The sequence below is a fragment of the Lactuca sativa genome, chromosome 5, assembly GCF_002870075.4.
Source record: "Lactuca sativa cultivar Salinas chromosome 5, Lsat_Salinas_v11, whole genome shotgun sequence".
Classification (NCBI taxonomy): Eukaryota; Viridiplantae; Streptophyta; class Magnoliopsida; order Asterales; family Asteraceae; genus Lactuca; species Lactuca sativa.
This window is the reverse complement of record NC_056627.2, coordinates 269,857,386-269,883,488: the sequence shown is the minus strand read 5'-3', so window position 1 is coordinate 269,883,488 and position 26,103 is coordinate 269,857,386. Positions and strand designations below refer to the sequence as shown.

Sequence of the window (26,103 nt, the reverse complement as noted above, 5' to 3'; positions counted from 1 at the left end):
ACCTCATGAACCGTGCATGCAGACCGATGCTGGACCGGTCTGTGATAGTCTTTATCGATGATATCTTGGTTTATTCCAAGACCCGGGAGGAACATGAGGAGCATCTGAGAGAGGTGTTAGAGACCCTGAGGAGGGAGAGCTTGTATGCCAAGTTCTCCAAGTGTGAGTTTTGGTTGCGCGAGGTGCAATTTCTGGGACACCTCGTCAACCAGAACGGGATTCTGGTCGATCCGGCCAAGGTCGAGGCCGTGATGAGATGGGAGGTTCCGAAGTCTCCATCTGAGATTCGGAGTTTCCTAGGATTGGCAGGCTACTATCGGAGATTTATTCAGGATTTCTCCAAGATAGCCGTGCCCCTGACGCGGCTGACAAAGAAAGCCGCGGTCTTTCGGTGGGGACCCGAGCAGCAGGCTGCATTTGAGACGCTGAGACAGAGATTGTGTGAGGCGCCGATCTTAGCCCTGCCAGAGGGCGTAGAGGATTTTGTGGTTTATTGTGATGCGTCCATTTCTGGGTTGGGCGCGGTGCTGATGCAAAGGGGGCATGTCATTGCTTACGCTTCGAGGCAGCTCAAGCCTCACGAGGCGAACTACCCAACGCACGATTTGGAGTTGGGGGCGGTGGTATTTGCCCTCAAGATTTGGCGACATTACCTCTATGGGGTTCGGTGTACCATCTACACGGACCACAAGAGTATGAGGTACCTCATGGATCAGCCAAATCTGAACATGAGGCAGCGTCGGTGGTTGGATGTGGTGAAGGATTATGATTGTGAGATCCTTTACCACCCGGGGAAGGCCAATGTGGTGGCCGATGCGCTTAGCCGCAAGGCGGCGCCGATCAGGGACGTTTGCATGCGGATGACCGTGGTGACTCCCCTGTTGGAGCAGATTCGGGAGGCTCAACAGGAGGCTATCAAGGAGGAGCATCGGAAGAGCGAGTGTGTAGTAGGTCAGGTTTCCTCCTTCGATTATGATAGCCGAGGGTTATTGACACTACACCATAGGGTGTGGGTGCCGTATCACGGAGGCGTGCGCCAGATTTTGATGGAGGAGGCGCACAAGTCCCGATTCTCTATTCATCCCGGGGCGACGAAGATGTATAGGGATCTTCGTCTAGACTATTGGTGGCCCTGCATGAAGCGGGATGTGGCATGGTATGTCGAGCGATGTTTGACCTGCAGGAAGGTCAAGGCCGAACATCAGAGACCGCATGGCAAGATGCAGCCGTTGGATATTCCACTGTGGAAATGGGAAGATATCACGATGGATTTTATCACGAAGCTTCCCAGGACCGCACGTGGAGTGGATTCGATTTGGGTCATCGTGGATAGATTGACCAAGAGTGCTCACTTTATTCCGATTCAGGAGAGCATATCGGCCGAGAAATTGGCCGACATCTATATCAGGGAGATTGTGGCACGGCATGGGGTGCCGGTATCGGTGATCTCGGACAGGGATGTGCGTTTTACTTCCAGGTTTTGGAAGAGATTCCATGACGAGTTAGGCACTCGTCTGCATTTTAGCACTGCCTTTCACCCGCAGACGGATGGGTAGAGCGAGCGGACCATCCAGACGAGGCGACATATTGACGAGGTGTAGCACCCGATTCCTGGTACGTAAATGTTATTCGAGTATTTCCTTTCTTTTAGCCTTGGACTCGGCGAGTCAGAGGTCCGACTCGCCGAGTGAATGCGGGACCCGGGACACGTTTAAGTTGGTGACTCAGCGAGTCCATATCCTGGACTCGGCGAGTCACAGCTGTTGGATGAAACCCTAAGTTTCAGGGGTTTGCACCCTATTTAAAGGACTTATCAGCCCCAAGCCGGCCCCCATTGACCCTTAAAGACCTGTATCTCTCGTTCTAAGCTATTCTTTGAGAGTTTGAGGTTAGTGGGTGTGTTTTTGAAGGCTTTGAAAGAGGAAGGAAGTAGATCCAGAAGAAGGGAAGCCATCCAAGCATTATTTGTGTTCTTACAGCAGTTCCTTTGAGGTATAACCCGTTTTCCCCTTGATTCTATGCTTAAAACTTCATTTGGGTCCTTCTTGATCTAATCCCCAAGCTTGTATGTGCATTGTATGTTGTAATAAGGCGTTTGGCCTTTGGATCTAGGCAAGATTGAGCTCCAGGAGCTCAGATCTGTTAGCTTTTTGGCTCCATGTTGCTTGTTAGCCCTAGATCTACCCTTTTGAGACATTTTGAGCCCTAAAATCCATATTGGTGAATATCCACACGTAAAGTTGGAAACTTTACGTGTGATTCGTGTCCTAGAAGTCCAGATCTATGAATGGCATGGACTGGAATCGAGCAAATCGGTATATTTTAGGAGTGCATGGCAACGACTCGGCGAGTCGTTCATGTGACTCGGCGAGTCTGCTCGCGAGTCTTCGAGTTTGTCCCCTTTCCGTAGTGTCGAGTGAGCAGTGAGTCACAGGGTGTGACTCAGTGAGTCGGAAGTTTAACCCATCTATGGAGGTACTCGGCGAGTCAATGCCCTGACTCGGCGAGTTCAAGGCAATCTCCTTAGATCAAGAACAGACTCGACGGGTTGTTCATACAACTCGGCGAGTCTTAGCATGAGTGTTCTTCGGATGAAGATGGACTCGACGAGTTGTTCATACAACTCGGCGAGTAGGATGAAGGACTTGAATATTGGTCATGAAGGCGAACCCGTCGATTCGTCGCCTAACTCGACGGGTAGGATCGGGATTCAGGGCAGTCGTTTGCGTAGGGACTCGGCGAGTCGGAAAGCCAACTCGGCGAGTCGAGGTCAACTGAAAGTTGACTCTGACTTTGACTTAGGGCAAGGTCAGGGGTAAAATGGTCATTTTACCCAAAGGTCAGTGAGCAGTGTTTGATTGAGTATATTGTGGGAATTGCAGCCGGAGGGTTTCCGGAGCAGCAGCAGCAGTAGTAGGTGATCAGTTCCCACGCAGACCAGCAACTATTTTGAGGTGAGTTTCCTTCCCAGTAGGAACGGGTCTAAGGCACCAAGGCCGACCCGTGTAGACGAGATGCTAGTACTAGAGTGTGGGCCGAGCCCGTATCTCTGTTATAGTTAAGTACGATATATGTGTTAACATGATAGAATTGCTTATACTTGTTGTCTATGTGATACTTGTATGTTATGGGTTAGTGGTTGAGTGTGGGCAGGGCCCGTATCTCTCCGAGGTCGGAGTGTGGGCTAGGCCCGTATCTCCCAGATAGCGAAGTGTGGGCAGGGCCCGTATCTTCAAGTGTGGGCGAGGCCCGTATCTCCCGGCTAGCGAAGTGTGGGCAGGGCCCGTATCTTCCCGAGTGTGGGCAAGGCCCGTAACTCCTAGCCGAATAATGGTTGCTATATGTTGCATGGTATGTGGTATTATGGGGGAACTCACTAAGCCTTGTGCTTACAGTTTTCAGTTTGGTTTCAGGTACCTCCTCAGCTAGGGGAAAGGAGCCGGCACGGTAGCGGCACGTCACGCACACACTCTCCGATTTCCGCATTTACGAGCTTCACTGGGATTTGTACTCTGATATTTTAATTAAATGTATGACTTGGTTTTTAGACACGGTTCACTGGTGTGATATTTTGATCAGACAATGTTTTAGCCCTTTTATATTCTTTAAAAGTGATGTTTTTAAAAAGAAATTTTTGGTCATGAAAATTGGGTTGTTACACGAGGTATCTCTTGTTAGTGGGGATTTTAGTACAAGATGGTGTAAGATAGTTCCAAGAAAAGTTAATATCCTAATTTGGCGAATGATGCTTGATAGGCTTCCAAAAAGATTTAACTTATCAAAGAAAGGAATCGAGATTTGTGAGGCGGGGATTGAAACTACCCAACATCTTTTTTTTTTTCTATGTTGAGTGGTGATGGAAGTATGGATTTTGGTGGCTCGTTGGTGTGACATTGTACTCCCTGTGTCGAGTTCTAATAGCCTTCGTGGGTTGACGATTCTACATGGTCGGTCAATCGAAAATTGAAATTGGAGGTAATTATATTGACCACAATGTGGGTGATATAGAAACAAAGGAATTCAATGGTTTTTTATGATAACCTAATACGTAGAAGTTCTATTTTTGACTTAATAGTTTTGAATTCTTTTGCATGGTTGAATAATTGTGCTTCCAAAATTGATGTAAATTGGAATGCTTGGCTTCAATGCCCTTTGTAAGATGATTTATGTTTTTCTTGTCTAGTTTCTTGCTAGAACTTAAATATATGAAATATATTCTTGTTAAAAAAAAACTTCAAATTTGACGTCATTTGAGGCTCTACCTCATAATTTGCCAAAACTCAACAAGCTTGAAATCTTTGTCAGTTTCAACACGACAAGCCTCAAGAGCATTCTCTAGAAAAGTATTTTCGTTTTCACCATTTCCGACTTCATGCATCACCCTACGAAACACAATGGTAAACCGAGTTGCAAGTGTGTGTGCGTTTCTCCATTTGGTGTAGAGTAAATATTTTCTTCGAGGTTAAAGGGTTTGGCGGTTGTATGTGTCGGCGACTCTTTTCCAAAAAGTAGTCGCAAGGTTGTTATTGTGGTTTAGATCTACTACCACGTCAATCCATGAACGAGCGAGTAAGATCTCTTCTTCAGTCGATCAAACAATAGTCAGTTTTAGTGATGAGGTGTAGAAAATGATGGAAAAATAAGAAAGTTAATAGAATATAATTAAGAAAATTTGAATGGGGTGAAGAGTGAATAAGGATGAAGGTATTTACAGTTGACGATTGAGGGTTTAAAATCTGAAATTTTGTAAAAAAACACAGTTATAATTTTGAAATTGAGTATTTTTTTGGAAAGAAGGTAATTTTTGAAAAAGGGATTTGAGTAATAAATGGGTAAAAAAAATTCAATCTCTCTCATCGGTGAACCATCGTTGAGTTTCCAAGTTGAGCTCTGAATGCCTCGGTCTCGGCCCGGTGTTCACCGAGGTTACCGAGTTCATTCCCTAGTCCACACCGAGCAGTCTAAGTTAAAGAAAATAGGAAATGGATAATGTCTGATGAGTTCTACATCACATAGAAAATAGATATCTACAATTTTAGAGAAATCGAGAGACAAGAGAGTAGATTTTATAGAAATTATGGTTATTCTGTTCTTGAAAAAATTGGAGAGAGTATCCTTGTGTATCCGAACAAAAGCCTCTTGACTATTCGAACATTAGGAAAGCCAATCGACTATTTTTTAAATCATGGCCTTTCGTCTCTCTAGGCGAAGATTGGGCAGCCTAAGTTAAAGAAAATAGGAAATGGGTAATGTCTGATGAGTTCTACTTCACATAGAAAATTGATATCTACAAAGTTTATAGAAATCGAGAGACATGAGAGTAGATTTTATAGAAATTATGGTTCTTGTGTTCTTGAAGAAATCGGAGAGAGTATCCTTGTGTATCCGAACAAAAGCCTCTTGACTATTCAAAAATTAGGAAAGCCAATCAACTATTTTTTAAATCATGGCCTTTCGTCTATCTAGGCGAAGATTGGGAAGACATAACCAGACTCCAAGAGGCGAAGCAAAGTGACACAGCCGATCAGAGAGCACAAATTGGGCCAAATACCTATGATATTAACATGATTGCTAAATTTAAGCCCCTCTCCTCTTTGATGCCCTATAACTCTGACCCACTTGCCCATATATTTACCCCTCTTTGATGCCCTAAACCCACATCATTTGTCACATAAGCTTTTCACTCTCACCGTCTTTCATCTTTCTAACACAAATGATATGAAACCCATCTTTCTCGTCCTTCAAAACTCATTCAATATTTGTCTTTTTATTTTTTAAATAAACTATTATTATTAACTAAACTAAAAACAGCTCAAAACGTACTGTTCTTATAGAGATAAATGCATAAAATAAAATAAATCATAACATTTTTAGTTAAAAACGTTGTACAGAAAAAAACACGAAAATTAGAAAAAATGATATGATAATTAAACCTAAGCGAAAATTAAAATGATAATTAGTAGCAAAATAGTGTCAAATTACTAGTTGTTTAGCCTTTATACGATTTATGTGGATCATGTTTCTCGTACACATGGTGTTGTTGGAACTCACATTGTACTAGAACAATAACTTGTACAGTACAAGATAATAGATTTATATGATAACAAATTAACAATAGAATGTTCATCGTTAAATGAAGATGAACCATATGAATTTTCTCCCATCATTGTTTTCCAAACGTTTGGAATCATTCTCTTGAAAGGTTTTTAATGGAATAGAATTATAGAGACAAGAAGAATAGAATCGAAGAAGGTTGTAATGGAATTAAAGAATATGTGATTTTTTTTATGAAGATGAAGGCGGTTATATATATATATATATATATATATATATATATATATATATATATATATATATATATATATATATATATATATATATAGTTAGGTTCAAATGTTTTTAGCAACTATTGCGTGCCTAAATGCACCAATGAGAATTCAAGAAATAATAAAGAATTAAATAAATCATTAAAGGGTATTTTGGACTTTTGGTACTTTTAATTAAGGAAATTATTTAATTGAATTCATTCAATTAAGGAAATTAAGTTAATATATTTGACCTAGTTATGTTTGGGGCCGAACACATTCATCATCGGCTCACCATCGCCGATCCTGCTTCTTCTTCTACAACTGATGTATCCTCTCGTCTCACACCCTAGAATACAGTGATTTATATTCACTAGTTTGCACCACCGCCTGCAAGGACCTTCAACAAGATTCAGGCTTTATTCGATCTTATTTTACAGCCATTATCTTTATCTCTCTCGTTCCAAATCCATGGACCGATCCTAGAATACAGTGATTTATACTCACCAGTCATAGGTATGTAATTATATTTCTCAAATATTATCAGTTCAATCAAAACCGAAGCCACATAACCATTTATGCTTTTTTTTTTGTTCGATCGTATGGAAACCGAACACAAGAGGTATACCCTCCTGTGTAACTCATTTGATGTTGATGGTTCTGAATTGGTATTTTTTTCATTCATGATTCATAGAAAATGTGGTGATTTAGGGAGCGCCCTTAAAGTGTTTGATGAAATGACAAAGAGAAATATGACAGTCTCAGATTGTATTCATGGTTAGTGATAGAACACCGGTTAATGAGGAGATGCTGGTAAGTTTACATGAACTTTATTGATCTTTGAATAAGTTTTTGGAGTTGGGTTTTTGTAATTTTTTATTTTTTTTTTCTTCAGAAATTCAGAGATACCATTCTTTGATGGCAGAGAACTTGTAGCTGGAAGTATTGATGATTCAATCTATGTTTATGATGGTGAAGCAAACATCTATCCTGATCATAGATTTGATGTTGAAGCAAACTGACTTTTCCTTATGTTTATGATGTTGAAGCAAATAGACATATGGGTTGATCATAGCTTTGACCTTGTTTACCTTTTTATAATATTTCCATTATGAAAGAATAGGTTATTATATAAGAATATTATTGCTTTATTGTGATAGAATTTGTAGTTAATTAATTATATGTTTAATGTGCAGTTGTTACAAGTGTATCACTACAAAGTATTTGGCAATGAATTTGTGATATAAATGACTTGAAGACCTGATGGAAAAGACTCCTTGCATAAAATCATTCTCATGCAATACAGTTCTGACAGAATGTCAATGTCACAAAATGTCAATCTCATAGAATGCTAACATATTTTGAATTGGCTTAGAGGTCAAACATACACAAGACATCTAGAATGTTGTTATTTTTTAAGAATTATACTTGTTATTCTTTCAGAATGTTTGTTATAATTCAATGAATCACAATCGTACAATGTAATTATTTGGTATATTATTAGTTCAAGAATCAATTTTGTGTATTCTTTCAGAATATATTTACTAGTTTATGGTTGACATTCTGTCATTCTGAGAGAATAAAATTGAAAAATATGTTTACTACTTTATGGTTAAAATTCTATCATTCTGACAGAATAAAAATCGGATTTTCAATTTTAAATTAATTTAAAATATTTAGATTTTTAAAAATAAAGGAATTAATTATCCCTAAAAATCCAAAATTTTCCTTTTTTAATATAGGTTAATTGACTAGAATGCCCTTATGCTCAAATTTGTGTGATTATATGGTACATGTTATCCTATTCTACTATCATAGAGCCTCAGATCATGACCTTTGATTATATTTCATCCAATAGTCCAGATCTGTGCATTCTGGCACACAATAGTTACTAAAAACAAAATAACCTAACCGTGTATATATATATATATATATATATATATATATATATATATATATATATATATATATATATATATATATATATATATATATATATATATATATATATATATATAAACCCTTTTTTTTCTTCGGCCGCCTAGATCATATTTACACACTTTTCTTAATGACACGTAACCTACGTCCGGAATGATACCATATTGACATCAAAGTCGATTCAAACGATTCCTCTTGGCCTAATTTCTGGTTTTTTTTTTTACCATCACACCTATTGGAAGACGTTGCTTCCAAACGTCTTTCTTAGCATACATGGACGATTTTCATGAACTCGAGGAACCGATGCACTTCACTCTTCTCTTATGCGCCCATCTATGTTTATTATGATTTGCAAAATCTCTGCGACCTCAAGAGAAATTATGATGGCGGTTTAGAAACTCCCACGCCTTCGGGTATTCCCCAAACCACCACCACTCTTCTCTGATTCCTATTAACTTTGATCGACTTTATGTTTATCTTCATCCTCTCTCTACAAATTCATTTTATCTCTTTTATTTTTTTGTTTCAATTGACGAGGGTAGATGTTAGATAGATTATGCGGAGGTTTTAGGTTTATAAAAAAGAGGTAATTTCTTTCCCATTTTCTCTTCTACTATGTTGGTGCGTTTATGATTTTAAAATTTCAGTAAATTACTCTTTTTAGCCCTATTATTTCTTTCTTTCGGTCATTATCTGTTTGATATCAATTAGGGTTTGTCAAGCTTATTACCTTTGACTACAAGCATGAGAAATGACCTTAAAAATGAATTGCATATGAAAAGAAGGCAGGAAAATAAAGTATCATAAAAAATAAAATATAAAAACCAAATACTTGGATTTTCTTAGAGAGGAAAAATGGTTGATGTACTTGATGTTGGTACATAATATCATGTGCTATTACCCACTGATTATCTCGAATTTGCCTTCTCAATTGAGGAGTTACTTTTTGTTGAATGGTCCTTAACACCATTTTGTTTGCTACAAGTTTTTAACTAGATTCACAAGTTGTTTTGAACTGTAACAATAAGCTAAGTGTATGGTTCCTGAAGAGCATAGAAAACTCGCTAGCCATATAATGTTGGATCTTGAAAGCAATCGTTTAACTGTGCAAATTACACGTTATTTGCATGAAAAGATATGTCTCATGTTTTATTATGTTAGTTTCTTTTAATTTTCTAGGATCTTGGGGCAAAACAATTTTGAAGAACCCTTAATAGCAAATTATAATTTTACCTTCATATAAATCATAATACCAACGTTTTCTTCCTTTTCCTCCTTGGCCATTAGACTCTCAATTTGATTCTTCCAGATTTCTCAAAATACCACATGAAAATAGTGTTTGAAAACCACAGCTTTGATTATGTAATTGTGTTGAAAGAGACTATCTTTTTTTTTTCTTATTCATACAATTCTACTTAGAAAAATCTGGTGACCAGTTTCATTTTTTGTTTTGTTGATTCCACCAATGTCCTACTTCTTATAACTGATTTATTGTTTTAGTAGCATACAAGTTGTCCAAGTGAAGAAACGTTGAAAACTTGCAGTCATTGCAACATAAACATAAATTTTCGAAAAGTGTATCAGCCGCCGAGCAGGGATCTCAGTTTCCGTAAGTGTAGCAGTTATTGAGTAATTTCGATGGGTTGAACACGATGACTATCAAAGTTGTCAGGTAATACAAGTAGGATAATTCTTGATTTTCTTTTAAGAGTTAAGTTGAATTTTCTGGTTTGGTCAAAAACGGAGTTGCGTGTCATGTGTTTTCTTCCATCTCTGGTCATTAACCAACTATAACTAGGGGTGTTTGGATGTAAGTTTTCACCATCAATTTAAAAACTAGAAAAGAATAATTATTTGATTAAAATTGAGTTTTTTTTTTTTTTTTTTTTTTTTTTTTTTTTTTTTTTTTATGGATAAAAAATGGGTAAACTATATTTGACGTTTTATTGATAGACAGTCTTCATCGGTTAATGATTTCTTGGCCTTATTTTATTCTTTTTATTAATGATTTCGATCAATTGTGTGCTATCTAGATAGGGAATTTTCGTATTTTATGCATAATTTGATTTTGAGTTAAGCTGTGAGTTTTATAATCTTCTGCAATTTGTTGGATTACATGAAAAGAAGTTATAATAATTTTATTTGTTTGTTTAAACGGATCATTTGATTTGTTATCGTGAGATGTATCTTTTGATACTGCAATTGACCGCTTTATGCTACAGTGGTTGCTGGATTGATGCGTATTACCATGTGTTCTTATTGAAAATCCTTGAGTCTACAGGTAATTTTCATTGTTATTCTTTTCGATTTGTTCCATGTGTATTCATGAATCTGTGTGCTTGCGTGTTTTAGATTTTGGGATCTAATTTAGGGTTTGTTCATTTTATTTCTTTTGGTTCACTTCAAGATTGGTTTTTATGATATAAATGGAAGCATTGATATGATTATTATGTGATTTTTATAGTTCAATGAATCCAGGGTTTTAATTTGGTGTATACAGAATAATATGCTTAATGTTTGCTATCTGGTACTATCACAAACTAATGGTCTGGTAAGATTGGTAAAAAAATCATGTTATGTTCAAAGTCAAAAAAGAAAAATATTATAATTAAATTTAGTAAAGCTAACGTAAATCTTCAATATTAACTAATGCGTATATAGAGAATCAATGAAATTAGTTAACCTGTCAACACCTTCCGGAACAAAATAAAATTTCAAACTGAACGGTAATAAATTATGTAAAACAAAATGAGTTGGGCTGCTAATAAGCAATATTGGCCCATATTTATTCAGCAAAATGAAATTTAGCTATTTTACAACAAGAATACTCACTAATTGATGTTTCACAACATTTTAATATATAATACTAGAAACTAATTGCAGATTGTACACTATCCAATTCAATCGATAAAAATATTTGGGTTTATTTTTTAAAGTCACAGATCTTTCACAAACACTTTTAACATGGGCTCATTCGTCCTCTTCTATCCAAAAATCATCAAATGTAAAAAAACTTCTCCAGATTCAAGCAAGATCTCATGAAAATAATACAAAAAGTGACAAAAAAAATGCATTGAAGGTTAATAAAAGATACAAAGAAGTACACGACTTTGTTCACAAAAGCTGGCACAACCTAAGACTATAGTTGAAGCAAGGAAGTATACGATGTAATTTATAAAGGAAAATGAATGTAAGATACTATAATAAACAAAAGAATGAAATTACATTGCTATTTCGTCGTAAAATATAACACACTCTGTGCTAAGATGGAAATTAGAAGCACGACAAGTTAGTTAGATTATTTGATTTATAAACATAGAGACATCATTATTTTGTAGATCCAGAAACTGAAAATATTGGGATAACGCATTGGGATTAAACAGTCCTTCCACCGGTCCTTTTCAAATAAGTAGATTGCCTTAAAAGCTTTAGTATATCAACCTGCAATCACAAGGATCATCCATTTATTGCACTTAACCCAATTACCCAATAATCACCTATTAAAGACTTAGGCGAAAAGAAAGTATAAAATCCCATGAATAAAAATAGATCAAAAAATTAATGCCTTTGAATCCAGATGCATAAAGCTATCAAAGTAAGACAAAACTTTACTTAATCTAGCATTATAAATTTGAACTCAATTTGTCACCTACACACTAATATTAACCGGCAAATAATTAATTGTTGTGTATTTTTCCTGAAAGGAATTCACCACTTAACCAAAAACAACTACAACTTGAAGATAAAAGAACAACATCAACTCACATAAGTAGTTTATATAATAAAGTTAATTTTTTTAATCACTTTTTTGTTAATTGATCCTAATCAATTCTTTTTATTAAACCAGATCTTGAACTTGTTTTGAAAGTAATGCCGACCAACAAGCCCAAATGTGATATGTAGGGCAATGGGTTCACTGATAATTCCCACCCTTCTCTTTTTCCTTAATTACAGTGTCAATATGAGGGTTTTTTTTTTCCTAGTTGATTAGGGCTAAAATACTTTTACTATTGCCCTGGTAACTTTTTTATGTCTTCAATTTATTTTGTAATCTAGGTATAGGTTAAACCTAATGTTTGATGTTTTTAACACTTGAGCTACGAATTCATTTTTGTTATTCAATATTTATTAAGATTGTTTTCGGAAGTTGATATATTTTTTTATTAAACGACAGGTAAAGAAACTATTCACATGAAAAGTATATTTATAAATGAAAGATGATTAGTAATCAACAACTTTTTGTCGCATACAACTTTTGTTTTAAATTTTTTTTACAATATATAAAAGTTAAACATGTTTTTACGAACCAACTCATTTTATAAATAATTGAACCACATTTATTTCCATGTGAAATTTGGCCTTAAACAAACTAAACCAAGTCCTATTATAATCAATATTTTAAAAATCGGTTTGAACCGGCCAGTTGGACCGGGAACCGGACGAGGGAACGGTTCAATTATCATTAGTTTTTACGTCGATTTTTGAACCAAATTGAACCAGCAGGTTTTTAAAAAAACCCGATTGAACCGATTAAACAAAATAAAAAAACATGGAAAACAACTATTTGCATAATAAACTTTTATGATTTCTTTTAAATATATTTAATTTTTTCTAAATAAAAACATATGATAAATATTATAAAGTTTTTTAATATGTTTGTATCCATCTAAAACCATATTTTGTTTCGGTATTATATTTTATTTTCTTTTCGACGTATATGGATTGATGTAAAACATTAAAACTTATGGTTATGTGTTATTTTAATGTATTTGAATTGATCTACAACTTATTCTTATGTATTTTTTTAACATTTGAACTTGTAAACGCTTGAATTCGTGATTTATATATGCACTAGTTGTGAGTCTCATGTATCACATGAGTTAATTTTAAAAAAAAAATTAAATATAAATGTCAAAATATCTGAGAACTTTGAGATTATAAGAAAATAAAAAAATAATTAATTATTATAATTGAAATGTTTTTTATTTTTTAAATTTAAACAAATAATTTAAATAAATAAATAAAAGAAACTAATAAGCTTTAATTTAAGAAATTTTGAAATTAAAATGTAAGTTCATTAGTGAAAGTGATATCTATTAATTACTACATTTATTGCAATTATTATATTAAAATAATATGTTGATTGAATAAAATAGAAAAATTGATAAACTGACACGTGGAAAAAAAATTAATTTAAAATAACCACAAAATAACATTTGACAAATTGAACGAGAAAATATCATGTGACAAAAAAATCATCATTTATTAATGTAGATGTATGTATAAGAAAATAGAAAAAAAAAAGATTTATAGAAACCAGTTGACCTGATGGTTGAACATGTTAAACCAGTTGAACCGGAAACCGGTTACCATACCGATTCAACTAAAAAAACTATTTTTTAAAACATTGATTATAACTATATTTCCTACAATCTATGTCTATGTTCGACTTTACCCTGTCATTTTCATTTCTTGCATTTGACATATGTATATATGCTTTTTGGGTGTTACACAAGTTTATAGAGACGAAATTTTAGACTTATTTACAAATAAATAGGTTGATTTTATTATTTTTATTGTAAATAAATTTTAAATATTATGAAAAAATGGTGTACTTGCAAAAAAAATTATAGTTATTTATAATTCCATAGAGATTTCAACTTATTTACTTATAAACAAGTTGATTTTGATTATATTTTTTTTATTAGGCCAATGGGTGAAAAATATATATGAAAATAAAGTGGATTTATGTAACATTTTTTTTATCAATTTATGTAATAAAATAATATTTGACATTAATTATTCAACTCATGTTAATTAAAAAAAAATGATAAGAATCATGAGAACAAATATTGATCATTAAATTGCAAAATGGAATGATTTAAATTTAATATGAAAAATATACAAATATCTAAAACGTGGGGTCATTTTCACAAAGATGTGCCTATTTTTTTCTCTAGCATGTGTCGATATTTTTTTTTGTAAAAAAATCTTAAAAATCAAAGTTTTTAAAATTTACTGTATTGTTTACAAAAAAAAAAAAAAAAAAAATCATGAAAAAATAAATGTTTATTTTTATGACAAATCAAAAAAAATATGTCTCAAAATGTCATGAAAATTTAAGTGTTAATTTACTCATTATATTAGTGAGTTTGAAAAAAAACAATAAGAGTTCATATTTTATTTTAAAAAAATATTTGTTTTAATAAAATATAAGTAATTTTTATCTTCAAATTCAGAGAAAAGTTAAACATTTATTTATATTCAAATTCAGACCATATTAATTATGTATCATTTTTAATAGATTAATCATATATAAATATATAAATATTTTTTTTTATATAAACACCATTTTGTGAAACCATGAACAATAAAACTATAAAAAAGTAAATAACCCTAGAAATTAAAAATACACATGTATTCATAGTTAAGTACTTAAGTTCACATACTTTGGACTACTTTTACAACCCTTACGGGCTATTCATCAACACTGGAACCCCAACAAGAAGCCCAATTTACTTTCTTGGCGCCAAGCAACAGCTCTTTCCCGCCAAAAGTTCCAAGATACCCTTTTTTACTCTCCACTGGTTAACCTACGTACCATAGTTGCATCTCAATCTCCCGCCCTCAACACTCCGGAAACTGAAAATGGCTTCCGATTCTTCTCCAGGTAATACCCCCGGCGATAATCTTCTATCTGTTTGCTTGATTTGATTTTTCGGTTGTCAATTTATCTTTTAGAAGTTTGGGGTTTTACATCGGATTTAGGTCTTAACTGAATTAACTCGATTATATTTCACAGGACCTACGTCAACTGATGATTTAATTTCAAGCCCAGGCAGGAACACACTTTCTCCTGCGAACAATACTCGCAACAGCCGTCGAAAGCGCGGTCGTCCATCTGCGGCAGTTGGGACGCCGCCAGTACCATCACATTCCCGCTATGTTAGCACGCCTGAACCATCCCCAACACCCAATTCCACGGCTCCATCATCGCGTCGTGGTGGTAGAGGGAGATCCGGCTCCGTGCCCCTGACGTCTCCTTCGACCGACGATGTAGTCCCTTCATCCGAAGGTGGAGAAGAAGACGAAGCAAATGGAGCCCCTGCAATGTTTGTTTGGGGAACTAATATCAGCGTGCAAGACGTGAATGCTGCGATCTTGAGGTTTTTGAGGCATTTCCGCGAACACGAGTCGCACACCGACGGGAAATACATGAAAGCCATCAACCATGTCATCGAGATCGAAGGGGAGTCGTTGGAAGTCGATGCTAACGATGTAGATGCCTATGATAGCGACCTGTATACGAAGATGGTGAGGTATCCCTTAGAAGTTCTTGCCATATTCGATATTGTGCTGATGGATATGGTTAGTAGAATCAATCCATTATTCGAGAAGCACATACAAGCGCGGATTTTTAATTTGAAAACGTCGACTTCCATGAGAAATCTCAACCCAGCTGGTTCGTTTATTTGATAAAGCTTTTATCTTTGAATTGAAGCTGTATTAAATTCCAGTTGCTTATTTAATTTGTAACTTTTGTGCATCATCAGATATTGAGAAAATGGTGTCATTGAAAGGAATGGTTATCAGATGCAGTTCGATCATTCCCGAAATCAGGGAAGCAGTGTTCAGATGCATAGTGTGTGGGCACTTTTCTGAACCCATTGTTGTAGACAGAGGTAACTTTCTAACTCCCACATCTTACATTAGTACTGTAGTCTACAATATTGATGCTATTAACAAATGGATTGAGTGTAGCTTGTTTTCCAATATATAGATAATGTAATATGTGATTATGTCTATTCAACCTTTTTATTTGTATTAAATTTATCATTTGTTACCAGGGCAAATCAGTGAACCAACTATATGTATGAAGGAAGAGTGCAAAACAAAGAACTCAATGACATTAGTTCACAATAGATGCAGGTATATCCATTCAACATCTATAGTCTTTAATACACCTTTCTATCAACCACACCATTTCACTAATAAATGCATATGTTTTTAGACTAAAACGTGTGATACCCTGAAACAGGTTTGCAGATAAACAAATTGTAAGACTCCAGGAGACACCTGATGAAATCCCTGAAGGGGGTACACCTCACACAGTGAGCTTGCTGATGCATGACAAATTGGTCGATGCTGGAAAACCTGGTGACAGAGTTGAGGTAAGCTTCAATATGAACTTCAAAAAGTAGTAGTCCTTTTAGCTAAAGATTGATCTTGTATTCTTGTTTACTGTTATTTGTTGTTCTAAATGATTGTTCTTGTTTAAAAGGTAACTGGGATATACAGAGCTATGAGTGTGAGGGTTGGCCCAACTCAAAGAACTGTCAAGTCTTTATTCAAGGTACTTTTTTTTTTAATCCCATTTCCATCATTCCACTAAAACTTGTTCTCTAATTATTGATATAAGATAGCTAACAACTCTTTTTTTATTTTTCAGACTTATATCGATTGTCTTCACTTAAAGAAAACTGATAATTCAAGAATGAATGCTGAAGATCCAATGGAAACTGAACAGAACTCTACTCAAAATGGTGAAGAGCCCCGTGTGGATAATGAAGAGCTTGTTGAGAAGCTGAAAGAGCTATCAAAACAGCCTGATATATATGACATGCTTACAAGATCTTTAGCTCCAAACATATGGGAGTTGGATGATGTGAAGAAAGGTCTTCTTTGTCAGGTAAAATAGTAAAATGTTTTTCCTTTTCATTTTTCATCATCCACATATACATATACATATACATATACATATACCTGACTATATTTTTGTTTTTCAATCTGAATGTAGCTTTTTGGTGGAAGTGCTTTGACACATGATACAGGAGCCACATTCAGGGGAGACATTAATATTCTTTTAGTAGGTGATCCTGGAACTAGTAAATCCCAGCTTTTACAATACATTCACAAATTAGCACCACGTGGGATTTACACAAGTGGAAGAGGAAGCTCAGCCGTTGGATTGACTGCTTATGTGTCCAAAGATCCTGAAACTGGTGAAACTGTATGTTGTTCAACTTTTAATTTTATTTTGCTAATAGAAAGTATAATATTTTTTACAACTAATCATATCAGGTTTTGGAGAGTGGGGCTTTGGTTCTTAGTGACAGAGGCATTTGCTGTATCGATGAGTTTGATAAAATGTCTGAAAATGCAAGGAGCATGTTACACGAGGTGAAATATTAATATTCATTCTTTATATTTTTTATATTCTTTCAAAACCTTAAAAAATTTGAATTTATATTAATTGGTTGTGTATATATATTTACTTGTAGGTGATGGAACAACAAACTGTGTCAATAGCAAAAGCAGGGATAATTGCGTCATTAAACGCAAGGACTTCAGTTTTAGCATGTGCAAATCCAAGTGGCTCACGTTATAATCCTCGTTTATCTGTAATTGATAACATACATCTTCCCCCAACATTGCTCTCAAGGTTAAAAAAAACGTTATATGAAATAAATTTGATTTCATAACTTTTTTTTTAAACCTTTTTCTTTGTGGATTTCAGGTTTGATTTGATTTATTTGCTTCTTGACAAAGCTGATGAGGTGACAGATAGGCGACTCGCCAAACATATTGTTGCATTGCATTTTGAAAATCCCGAGGTAACGTTTTTTAAATTTTATTTTGTGGCGACAAATACAATGTAATATAATTTAAGTATAAATAAAGATTTAACTTTTTAAATTTTTTGGTTGCAGAATTCGGAGCTGAATGCGATAGACATTCCAACCTTGACTGCTTATTTGAGTTATGCTAGAAAAAACATACACCCGGAATTGTCTGATGAAGCTGCTGAAGAGTTGACACGTGGCTATGTTGAAATGAGAAGAAGAGGGAATTTCGCAGGAAGTAGTAAAAAGGTTTAAATACTTTTCTTTTTCCTAAACCTTATTGAATTTTTTATAATGAGAAAATAGAATGAAATAAATATTTGGTTTTTGAAAATTAACAGGTGATAACAGCTACTCCTAGACAAATTGAAAGTCTGATACGTCTGAGTGAGGCTTTGGCTAGAATTAGATTTTCAGAATTGGTGGAGAAAAAAGATGTTGTGGAGGCTTTTCGGCTTCTTGAAGTTGCATTACAGCAATCTGCAACAGATCATGCTACTGGTATATATATACATTTATTTATATATATTTAAAAAAAATTATTTTTTAACTGTTTTGTTAACAGGAACTATTGACATGGATCTGATAACAACTGGTGTGTCTGCAAGTGAAAGAATGAGAAGGGACAATTTGGTAGGGATGGCTCGCAATATTATTATGGAAAAAATGCAATTGGGAGGTCCATCTACTAGAATGCTAGAGGTAACATGATTTTTTATTTTTTATTTATTTTTTAGTTTAAGATACTTATTTTATGTTATCACGAGTATCATAAAAAAATTGTGATTACTTTTAACAGTTACTGGAAGAGCTGAAGCAGCAAAGTAATAATGCTGAACTTCACCTTAATGATGTAAGTTTCGCTTCTCTTTCTTTTAATACAAATAACAAAATCAAATCTATTATAATACATGAAAAATAAATATTAACGGGATTTTGTTTTGTTTTGTTTGTGTCAGCTACGAAATGCACTTGGTACTCTTGCAAGTGAGGGATTTGTGGTGATCCATGGTGACAGTGTTAAACGAGTATGAAAAAACTTGTTGTTTTATAGGAAAGAAAGGCATGAGAAAGAGGGCTCAACTTTAAGCAATCGTATTTTATTATTATTATTTTTGTTGTTAAACCCATGACACAGATTGTTGATGATTTGTGTAGTTTTTAGCTGTGTACTGAAGATAATTATGGTTTGACTTTGTGTTACTTTAGTTGTTGAGGTTGTGGTAAACTATTTTATATCAAAGATCAAATGCAACTTATCGAAAACTCTTCCAAATATTTCTGGCTGCAATAGAAAGAGGAATGCTTCTTGAGTTAAAATGATAAGATAATGATCCTTTTGATCAAACATCGGTTTCTTGAAAGTTGAAACTCTTTAGAATATTATTTTGTTAGATAATGTCATGAAAAACTGGTTAACTCAACACTCATGGCAAAAATACAATGACTTCAAATCTTTATTAACATGTTGGCTTTGATTACGATATTAAACATACCAACCTGTCAATTATTTATAATACATTCGATTGTTTTTTTTTTATATAATAAGATTACATATTTTTTTGTCCAATACTCCTTGAAACCTCTCATAATAATGTCATGGGGTCATGGTATGTTGTTTTGTAGCTCCTATGTATGTTGTCTCCACTCTACATTAGAAATTTAGAATAATAAAGGGAATAATGACATTAGTACCAGTAGCAACTTCAAGGAAGCTTCCTAAATCAAGACTTTAGTAAGCCCCACCAATGGGTAGGAAAAAAGAGAAGGTCTTCCATTATATCCCAAATTCTTTCATTCTATTCTTCCATATCAAGTAATATGCCTTTACACTGTCTGATACTCGCAAAGGTGAAACTGATAGGGCTTTCAAAATGTCACACGTTTACTGCTACTCCAATTCTTGCCACCTTAATTTGGCCATTCTTTTTCAAACTACTACTGAGTTTGAGACCAATAAACAACATTCTTGAAGCCATGGCACAAGATTCTATCCTTTTTGTCTTTCAGTTGGGCCAAATTGTCGTGTCTCAGGCCTCCAGTAGACAAAGATGGCAACGAATCCTCCGTTTGGCTCAAGAAAGGATGGCTATGGCATTGGTCCAACAATCCTACGATGATAGCTTACATACCCTTTCCATGGTTGCACTTTAAAGTTAAAGGTATTTGCTTCATAGAAGGGTAATTTGGGTGTTTTTTTTTTTTTTTTTACCATTGTCCTCAACTCATTGATATTTCTACCAAACAAGCGTTTATATTCACATGCTACATATTGTATTGATGAAACAATTCTACAATAGTGCATATGTGTCAAGGCACATGGTCTAATACCGATATTTATGGGATCAGGCCGACTCTATGGTGAGCTTTTTTAAGCAAGGGCTTAGGGCCCCAATTCTAAGGGGCCCCATATTCTCCAAACTCCAAAAGTTTAGTCCATTAAAAAATCTAATCCGATAACTACAAAATAAATGAAGCGGAAGAATAAATCAATGATCGTTGCATTCATGAAACTAAAACGACATTGCATTCTTCTACTGATCTTGATTTTTGCGACATATTCATCTTCCGAGTATAGCAAAGGCCAAAGGGCCCCAAATTTTTTGTTCGCTTTGAGCCCCCAAAATGATTGAGCCGCCGATGATGAGCATGCCTATGTTGTATATGTAGAATGAGAAAAAGAGTCTCATCATACTTTGGAATTTGTCGAATATGTTCATGATTTTGAATTTTGTTTGCAGTTTCTCTAGAATCTATATTTATATTTATAATTATACTATCTAATAAATAAAAACAAATAAAAGAATTTATATATATGAATAAGAGAACAATGCGAAAACAAAATAACAAGGATAATAGTTTATAATATTAAATTGGATTAACATCAATAAATAAATATTAAAAAGTTATTATTTTAGACTACCATTTATTTTTTTACAGATGATATCAACTACTTTTTTTTTTTCTCCCATCTCTTAACCTTCTATCTATCGTGTAATGACATGTTACACCTTCAATTAAAAATTTATGTTTTTAAATATCCCAAAGACTTAAACAAAATGTAGCTTAAATGTTTCTATACATCATTTTACTTATAAAATAAAAACTTTTTTCAACATTATATTTCAAATGTATACTATTTTACTACAATACTTTTAAGTCTCATTTATTAAAAAGTACAATATCATTCCACATTGACAATCATACTTCAATATAGTATATTGTATTGATTTTTTTTTCTTATTTTATCAATTTACTTTCATTATCAGTCTAATAAATACATGGTTTTCTACAGGTCTCTAACCTAGTAATAGGTATAAAGGCAAATAAATAAATAAGATTAATAACATTTAATAAAAAAAAATAATTAAGAACCGAGTTTTGGGGGTTCTTGTAACTATTTTCAAAAGGAAGGACTGAATTTGGCAGCTTTGAAACTTGTTGGTGCAAACATATTTGTTGTGGGGGTAGAAACTGTCATTTTGGAAATCTAGGGAGTACTTTTTGAAAATTTCGGAATTCATCTCTTATCTGGACGACTGGACGAGATCAAGATCGGGAGGCATCTTGGAACGATTCCTTCTCCTATTTCGATCGATGGTGCACGTCTTTCATCCGACCATAGCCCTCCCTTCGTTTTCTCGATGTCATTCCACAACACAACTACCATAATTGTCGTCACCTAGTGCCACCACCATTGAAATAGTCGTACGCTGCCGCTGTTGCCACAAGGTTGTCCTTGGATTTGGTTTTATATTGTTAAGCAATGTACTTTGGGTAGTGATGTTTCGAACAACATTTTTGGCTTCTTGGTGTGCTTTGGGTGTCAATTGAATGCAACGTACTTTGGATTTTTCATTTGTAACAACATACTTTGGGTATGGTTTTTCATCAGTTACCCATATATCATCATACTTTTGATTTTTCGTTTGTAACAACATACTTTGGGATATGGTTTGAAGTGTATGTGGTCATTTTGACTTCAATGGAATGTTGCTACTGTTAAGAAATTATTTTCCAACATTAAGAGTCTATGGTTGATGACTTATTGGGTTAAGATGCCAAATTAATCCAATAAGTCAAAATTGGGAAATTATCAAAAAATACCTATTCTGTCCCTATTCAATAAAAATTATAGAAAAATTATCAGAAGTTGGATTTAGGCTCTGTAAACTCTAAATGTTCAAATTTTGAGTCTAGTATGTCCTTATTTTTTCCCTGACCTGATGTTGGTCCTAACTAAGGTGACAATTGTCATTTTCACTAATTGGTCCAAAATTAGCTGCATTTATACCCCCATCTTGTAAAATCCATAATAAATTATAGAAAAATCGTATGGACTTGTGTAAGTAGTCCCTGAAAAGGTATTGGCCTGAAATTTATGAATATAGATTCATAATCTTGTATGGATGTGTTTAAGAGGGGAAAAGGTATTGAACAGGCTGTTGCTTTGGGTTAAAATGTGAAAATCTAACCTAGTAGTTTATTTGTATGTTTAGGGTAATTCATAGCCATTTTTAATCTTGATATCTATTCTTAGGAGTGTTGAAGGGTGGTGACTTGGTGTGAGTGGGTTTTGAGCTGCAGTTAGAGGTTTATTATGCTACTCGAGGTGAGTTTCTCACTACATTGTGTGATGTTGTGCATTCTTTGCTTTAGCTCGTATGTGCTATAGGATTTTTATACGGGTAGCACTAGGCTGGGTTAGTGTTTAGTGGGAGTATGATATTTTCTTACGTACCGAGGAATACATATAAGAGGGCTCGGTGTATTTGAGGGGGGATCGGGGGTAGGCAATGTGTCATAAGGGTTCGACAAACTGATCAAAAGGGATCATGCGTATCCAATGTGTCCCAATAGGTTTGGGTTTGATGGATCGAGCTTACCCAATGTATCCGAAGGACTAGACGTACTGAGAAAGGGGGATCGTGCATAGCCAATGTGTCCTAGTAGGTGTATGATGTTTCTGATTTGTTCTTTGGCATGCCTATGTGGTTGGGTGGCTGATATTGTTGATATATGTGTATTAGGGGTAGAGCTTGTATGATATGATACTGTGTATCTGTGAAATTCACTAAGATTTGTGCTTACCTATTTTCCCTTAAAAATATTGTTTCAAGATCAAAATGTATTCAGGATGGCAATGCATGATAGTACACACTGGCTTGAGACAGATCGTTGGAGTTTTTGATGTTACATTGGTTATGTTTCCTTGTAATTGGGATTTATAACTATTAATGGTTTTTGAAACTAAATGATCTTGGGGTGTGGCTTTGAACTTAAATTGGATAAAAGATATGATTTGATTTATTATGTTGTTTTAAAAAGTTCAAATTTATTGTGAAATTGGGATGCTACAGTTTCCTCGAATTCCTTCTAGAAAAAGAAAATCTTGATTGGTTACTTCAACAATTCCTTATGGAGTGAAATATCTAGTAAAAGAGAAATGAAATAAAATTTGTAGAAGTCAGGACTTAAATGGGGGAAAACATTGTTTATATGACTTTAGCTATTAAGACCTTATTTCTATAATAATAAGTAAAAAAAGGAACACCCATATATAGTTTACCAGATTAGTCCTCTCCCCACCTTCCTTTTCCCCTCCGATTTGCGGTTGTAGGTGTATGTGGGTGTAAAGAGTGTTTTGGATCACTTTTTCGTTTTTATACAAAATTGTTTATTCGCTTATAGTGGTGGTAAAATGATTTTTTTTAAAAGTGTATGTATGAACTTTTATAGTAAAAAAACTAGTAACTCAATAAGTTAAAGAGTTTCTGGCTTAAAATCTCGTTTTTGAAGTTATTTCAGTTAAAAAACAAAAAATAGTTTTATAAAAACCAATAAAATGATTTTTTTAACAGTGTATGTATGAACTTTTATAGTAAAAAAGCTAGTAACTCAATAAGTTAAAAAGTTTTTGGCTTAAAATCTCCATTTTGAAGTTATTTCGGTTAAAAAGCAAAATTGGTTTTTATAAAACTGTTTTTTTGAAACCAATACTATTCTGAAAGTGCTTTTGAGTTTTACCATTTTTTTTAGCTTATTGACTTTTGAGTTTTACCATTTTTTTTTGGCTTATTAGCTTTTCAGAAAGCCAATAAGTCATAAGTTGTTTTGTAAAGCAATCCCAAACACCTCCTAAGTTACAACTCATCTTAGACAACCCATATTTAATTTGCTTAGTTAAGAGTTGATGAATCATGAACGGCTAAATATTATTTATGTATTTTTTTTTTCATGTTTCAATCATCTGCATACAAAATTAATGTTGGGATAAAGTCATTAAACCATTAAAAATGACAAGTTTTTATATTAATATCCCAAATAAAAATGCTTTTAATTCTCTTGTTTGTTTGGTATTAAAAGTTAAGAGAGATAAGGAAAAGAACGAATTTCATTTCCATCCATTTTTTTAAAATAATACTAAAGAAAATTAAAAAAAAAAAAAAACAAAATTAGATGAGTCATAGGACCCACCTTTATATATGGTAAAGGCGACAGTTGACAAAACTTCATATCTCTCTCCCCCTCTCTCTCTCTCTCTCTCTCTTGTTGTCAAGATCCACACATCAGATCTGCTTTTATTTTGATTTATGTTTGTTGAGTTCTCACCGAGGTAGAGTTTCATAGATCTATCTGTTGATTCTTTCCAACGTCGTCATTTCTAAGCTTTCATGTACCAGTGACAGAAAGTAAACGAAAGACGAACAGTTTAAAGGAGACGAAAGCCAGAAAGATTTATCAGAAAGGGAATGGGGAAAAGGGTGGGACCCATTTGTATTGTAATATTAATTTTATTTAGAGAATTAAAAATAATAAAACTAAAACTAAAAAAATTAATAAATCATTTAACTTTATGCATCTGACATCTATTAAAAAACGCAATAAAATTATACCATAGGAATAACCAGGGTGCAAAATAAAAGTTAGAGAACAATTTTGACATGGACAATTTCGATAATTTACTCTTTATTTTATAATTCCAAATCAACTACTTGTATTTTATAACTTAATTGTCAGCCACTTCTTTCCTTTTCACTTGCAGATATGTGTCATTAACTTAACATATGATTTCATTATAGGCATATATACCATCCATAATATTTGTCACAATAAGCAACAACTTTATTAATAATCTTAACAACACTTATAGAGATTAAACTTTAAACTATGCGATTCTTAATGTGAGGAGAAGGGAGGGGAGAGTTTTCATTGCTTTGACGGATCCCATCCTTTCCTATAATATTGCATTGATGATAACAACGACACATTACTGGATTTTTGCATTCTCCAAAGGAATGATGTCCATAGAGCTTAAGGCATACATGAATACATGCATACTTTTCACATATCGGTAAAAAATGAGTGGTAGTGCAAAATTCTTGGGCCATGAGCAACTCCATGCCTGCAAATTTCGAATACATGTATGGTTTTGTATTCATTAATAAATCTAGTGATGTAATATATCAAACTTTCATTTTTAGCAATAAATTTAAAAAAGAAAGGAAAATTTTCTTTTAATTTTAGAAAGTAATATTAATGGATTTTATGTTAGTAACTTATAGATGTTTTTGTTAAAATATAGAAAAACCATCGATCTATAGGAAATTACAAAACTTTTAACTGGAAAAAAGAGAATTGAAAATTACAAGTCACAAAACTTTTAACCGAAAAGAAAAGGATTGGAAATTACCTGTAATAACAAGAAGCACAAGAAATATGTTGAATATCATTGAAATTTTCATGTCGATGTTGTCGGCTATATGATATAACGCTTACTTATTATATAAAAAAAAAAATATCAAAGTTTGTACACCATTAATTACAATATATAACATTTATTGATGAATTAAATAATAGAAACCACCAATCAAACTCAAATACGGTAAGTGCATAATGTATATATATATATATATATATATATATATATATATATATATATATATATATATATATATATATATATATATATATATATATATATATATATATATATATATATATATATATATATATATATATATATATATATATATATAAAAGAGATATGTTTACTTACACACATGCATTTGAAACCTCTATGACTTTTCAATTTATTTCTAATAATTATTATAAATTGGTTAATAATGTTAAATTAATGCAAAGAACTAAATTTTAATAATAAATTAACTAAACTACAATGTTAAAATATCGTATTTTACTTTTACTAATAAAATTATGACTTTAACTTTGTAACA

The 26,103-nt window shown here is 33.6% G+C and overlaps 1 protein-coding gene and 2 long non-coding RNA genes across 3 annotated transcripts; all 3 read left to right on the top strand.

Moving 5' to 3' along the window:
* Nucleotides 1-8,409: 8,409 nt before the first annotated feature.
* On the top strand, nt 8,410-12,787 carry LOC111912454 (uncharacterized). Its single transcript, XR_008232509.1, has 3 exons — nt 8,410-9,915; nt 10,466-10,524; nt 12,091-12,787. It is a non-coding gene; the product is annotated as an uncharacterized LOC111912454 (long non-coding RNA).
* Nucleotides 12,788-14,761: 1,974 nt separating this feature from the next.
* Nucleotides 14,762-19,069, top strand: LOC111912453 (DNA replication licensing factor MCM4). The gene is made up of 16 exons (XM_023908188.3): nt 14,762-14,913; nt 15,046-15,705; nt 15,797-15,925; nt 16,091-16,172; nt 16,282-16,414; nt 16,525-16,596; nt 16,693-16,932; nt 17,041-17,253; nt 17,325-17,423; nt 17,525-17,685; nt 17,761-17,857; nt 17,954-18,115; nt 18,208-18,367; nt 18,432-18,568; nt 18,666-18,719; nt 18,826-19,069. The coding sequence occupies exons 1-16, from the start codon at nt 14,892-14,894 to the stop codon at nt 18,898-18,900; spliced, it is 2,496 nt and encodes an 831-aa protein (XP_023763956.1). The 5' UTR covers nt 14,762-14,891; the 3' UTR covers nt 18,901-19,069.
* A 507-nt stretch (nt 19,070-19,576) lies between these two features.
* Nucleotides 19,577-21,876, top strand: LOC122198318 (uncharacterized). The gene is made up of 2 exons (XR_006192849.2): nt 19,577-20,028; nt 21,162-21,876. It is a non-coding gene; the product is annotated as an uncharacterized LOC122198318 (long non-coding RNA).
* Nucleotides 21,877-26,103: the final 4,227 nt, after the last annotated feature.

Excerpts from the sequence above, each read along its gene's own strand:
- LOC111912453 (XM_023908188.3), top strand. The coding sequence starts at position 14,892 with ATGGCTTCCGATTCTTCTCCAG. Across the intron at positions 14,914-15,045 it reads GGCTTCCGATTCTTCTCCAG|GACCTACGTCAACTGATGAT; the intron begins GTAATACCCCCG and ends TATATTTCACAG. Across the intron at positions 17,858-17,953 it reads TGCATTTTGAAAATCCCGAG|AATTCGGAGCTGAATGCGAT; the intron begins GTAACGTTTTTT and ends TTTTGGTTGCAG.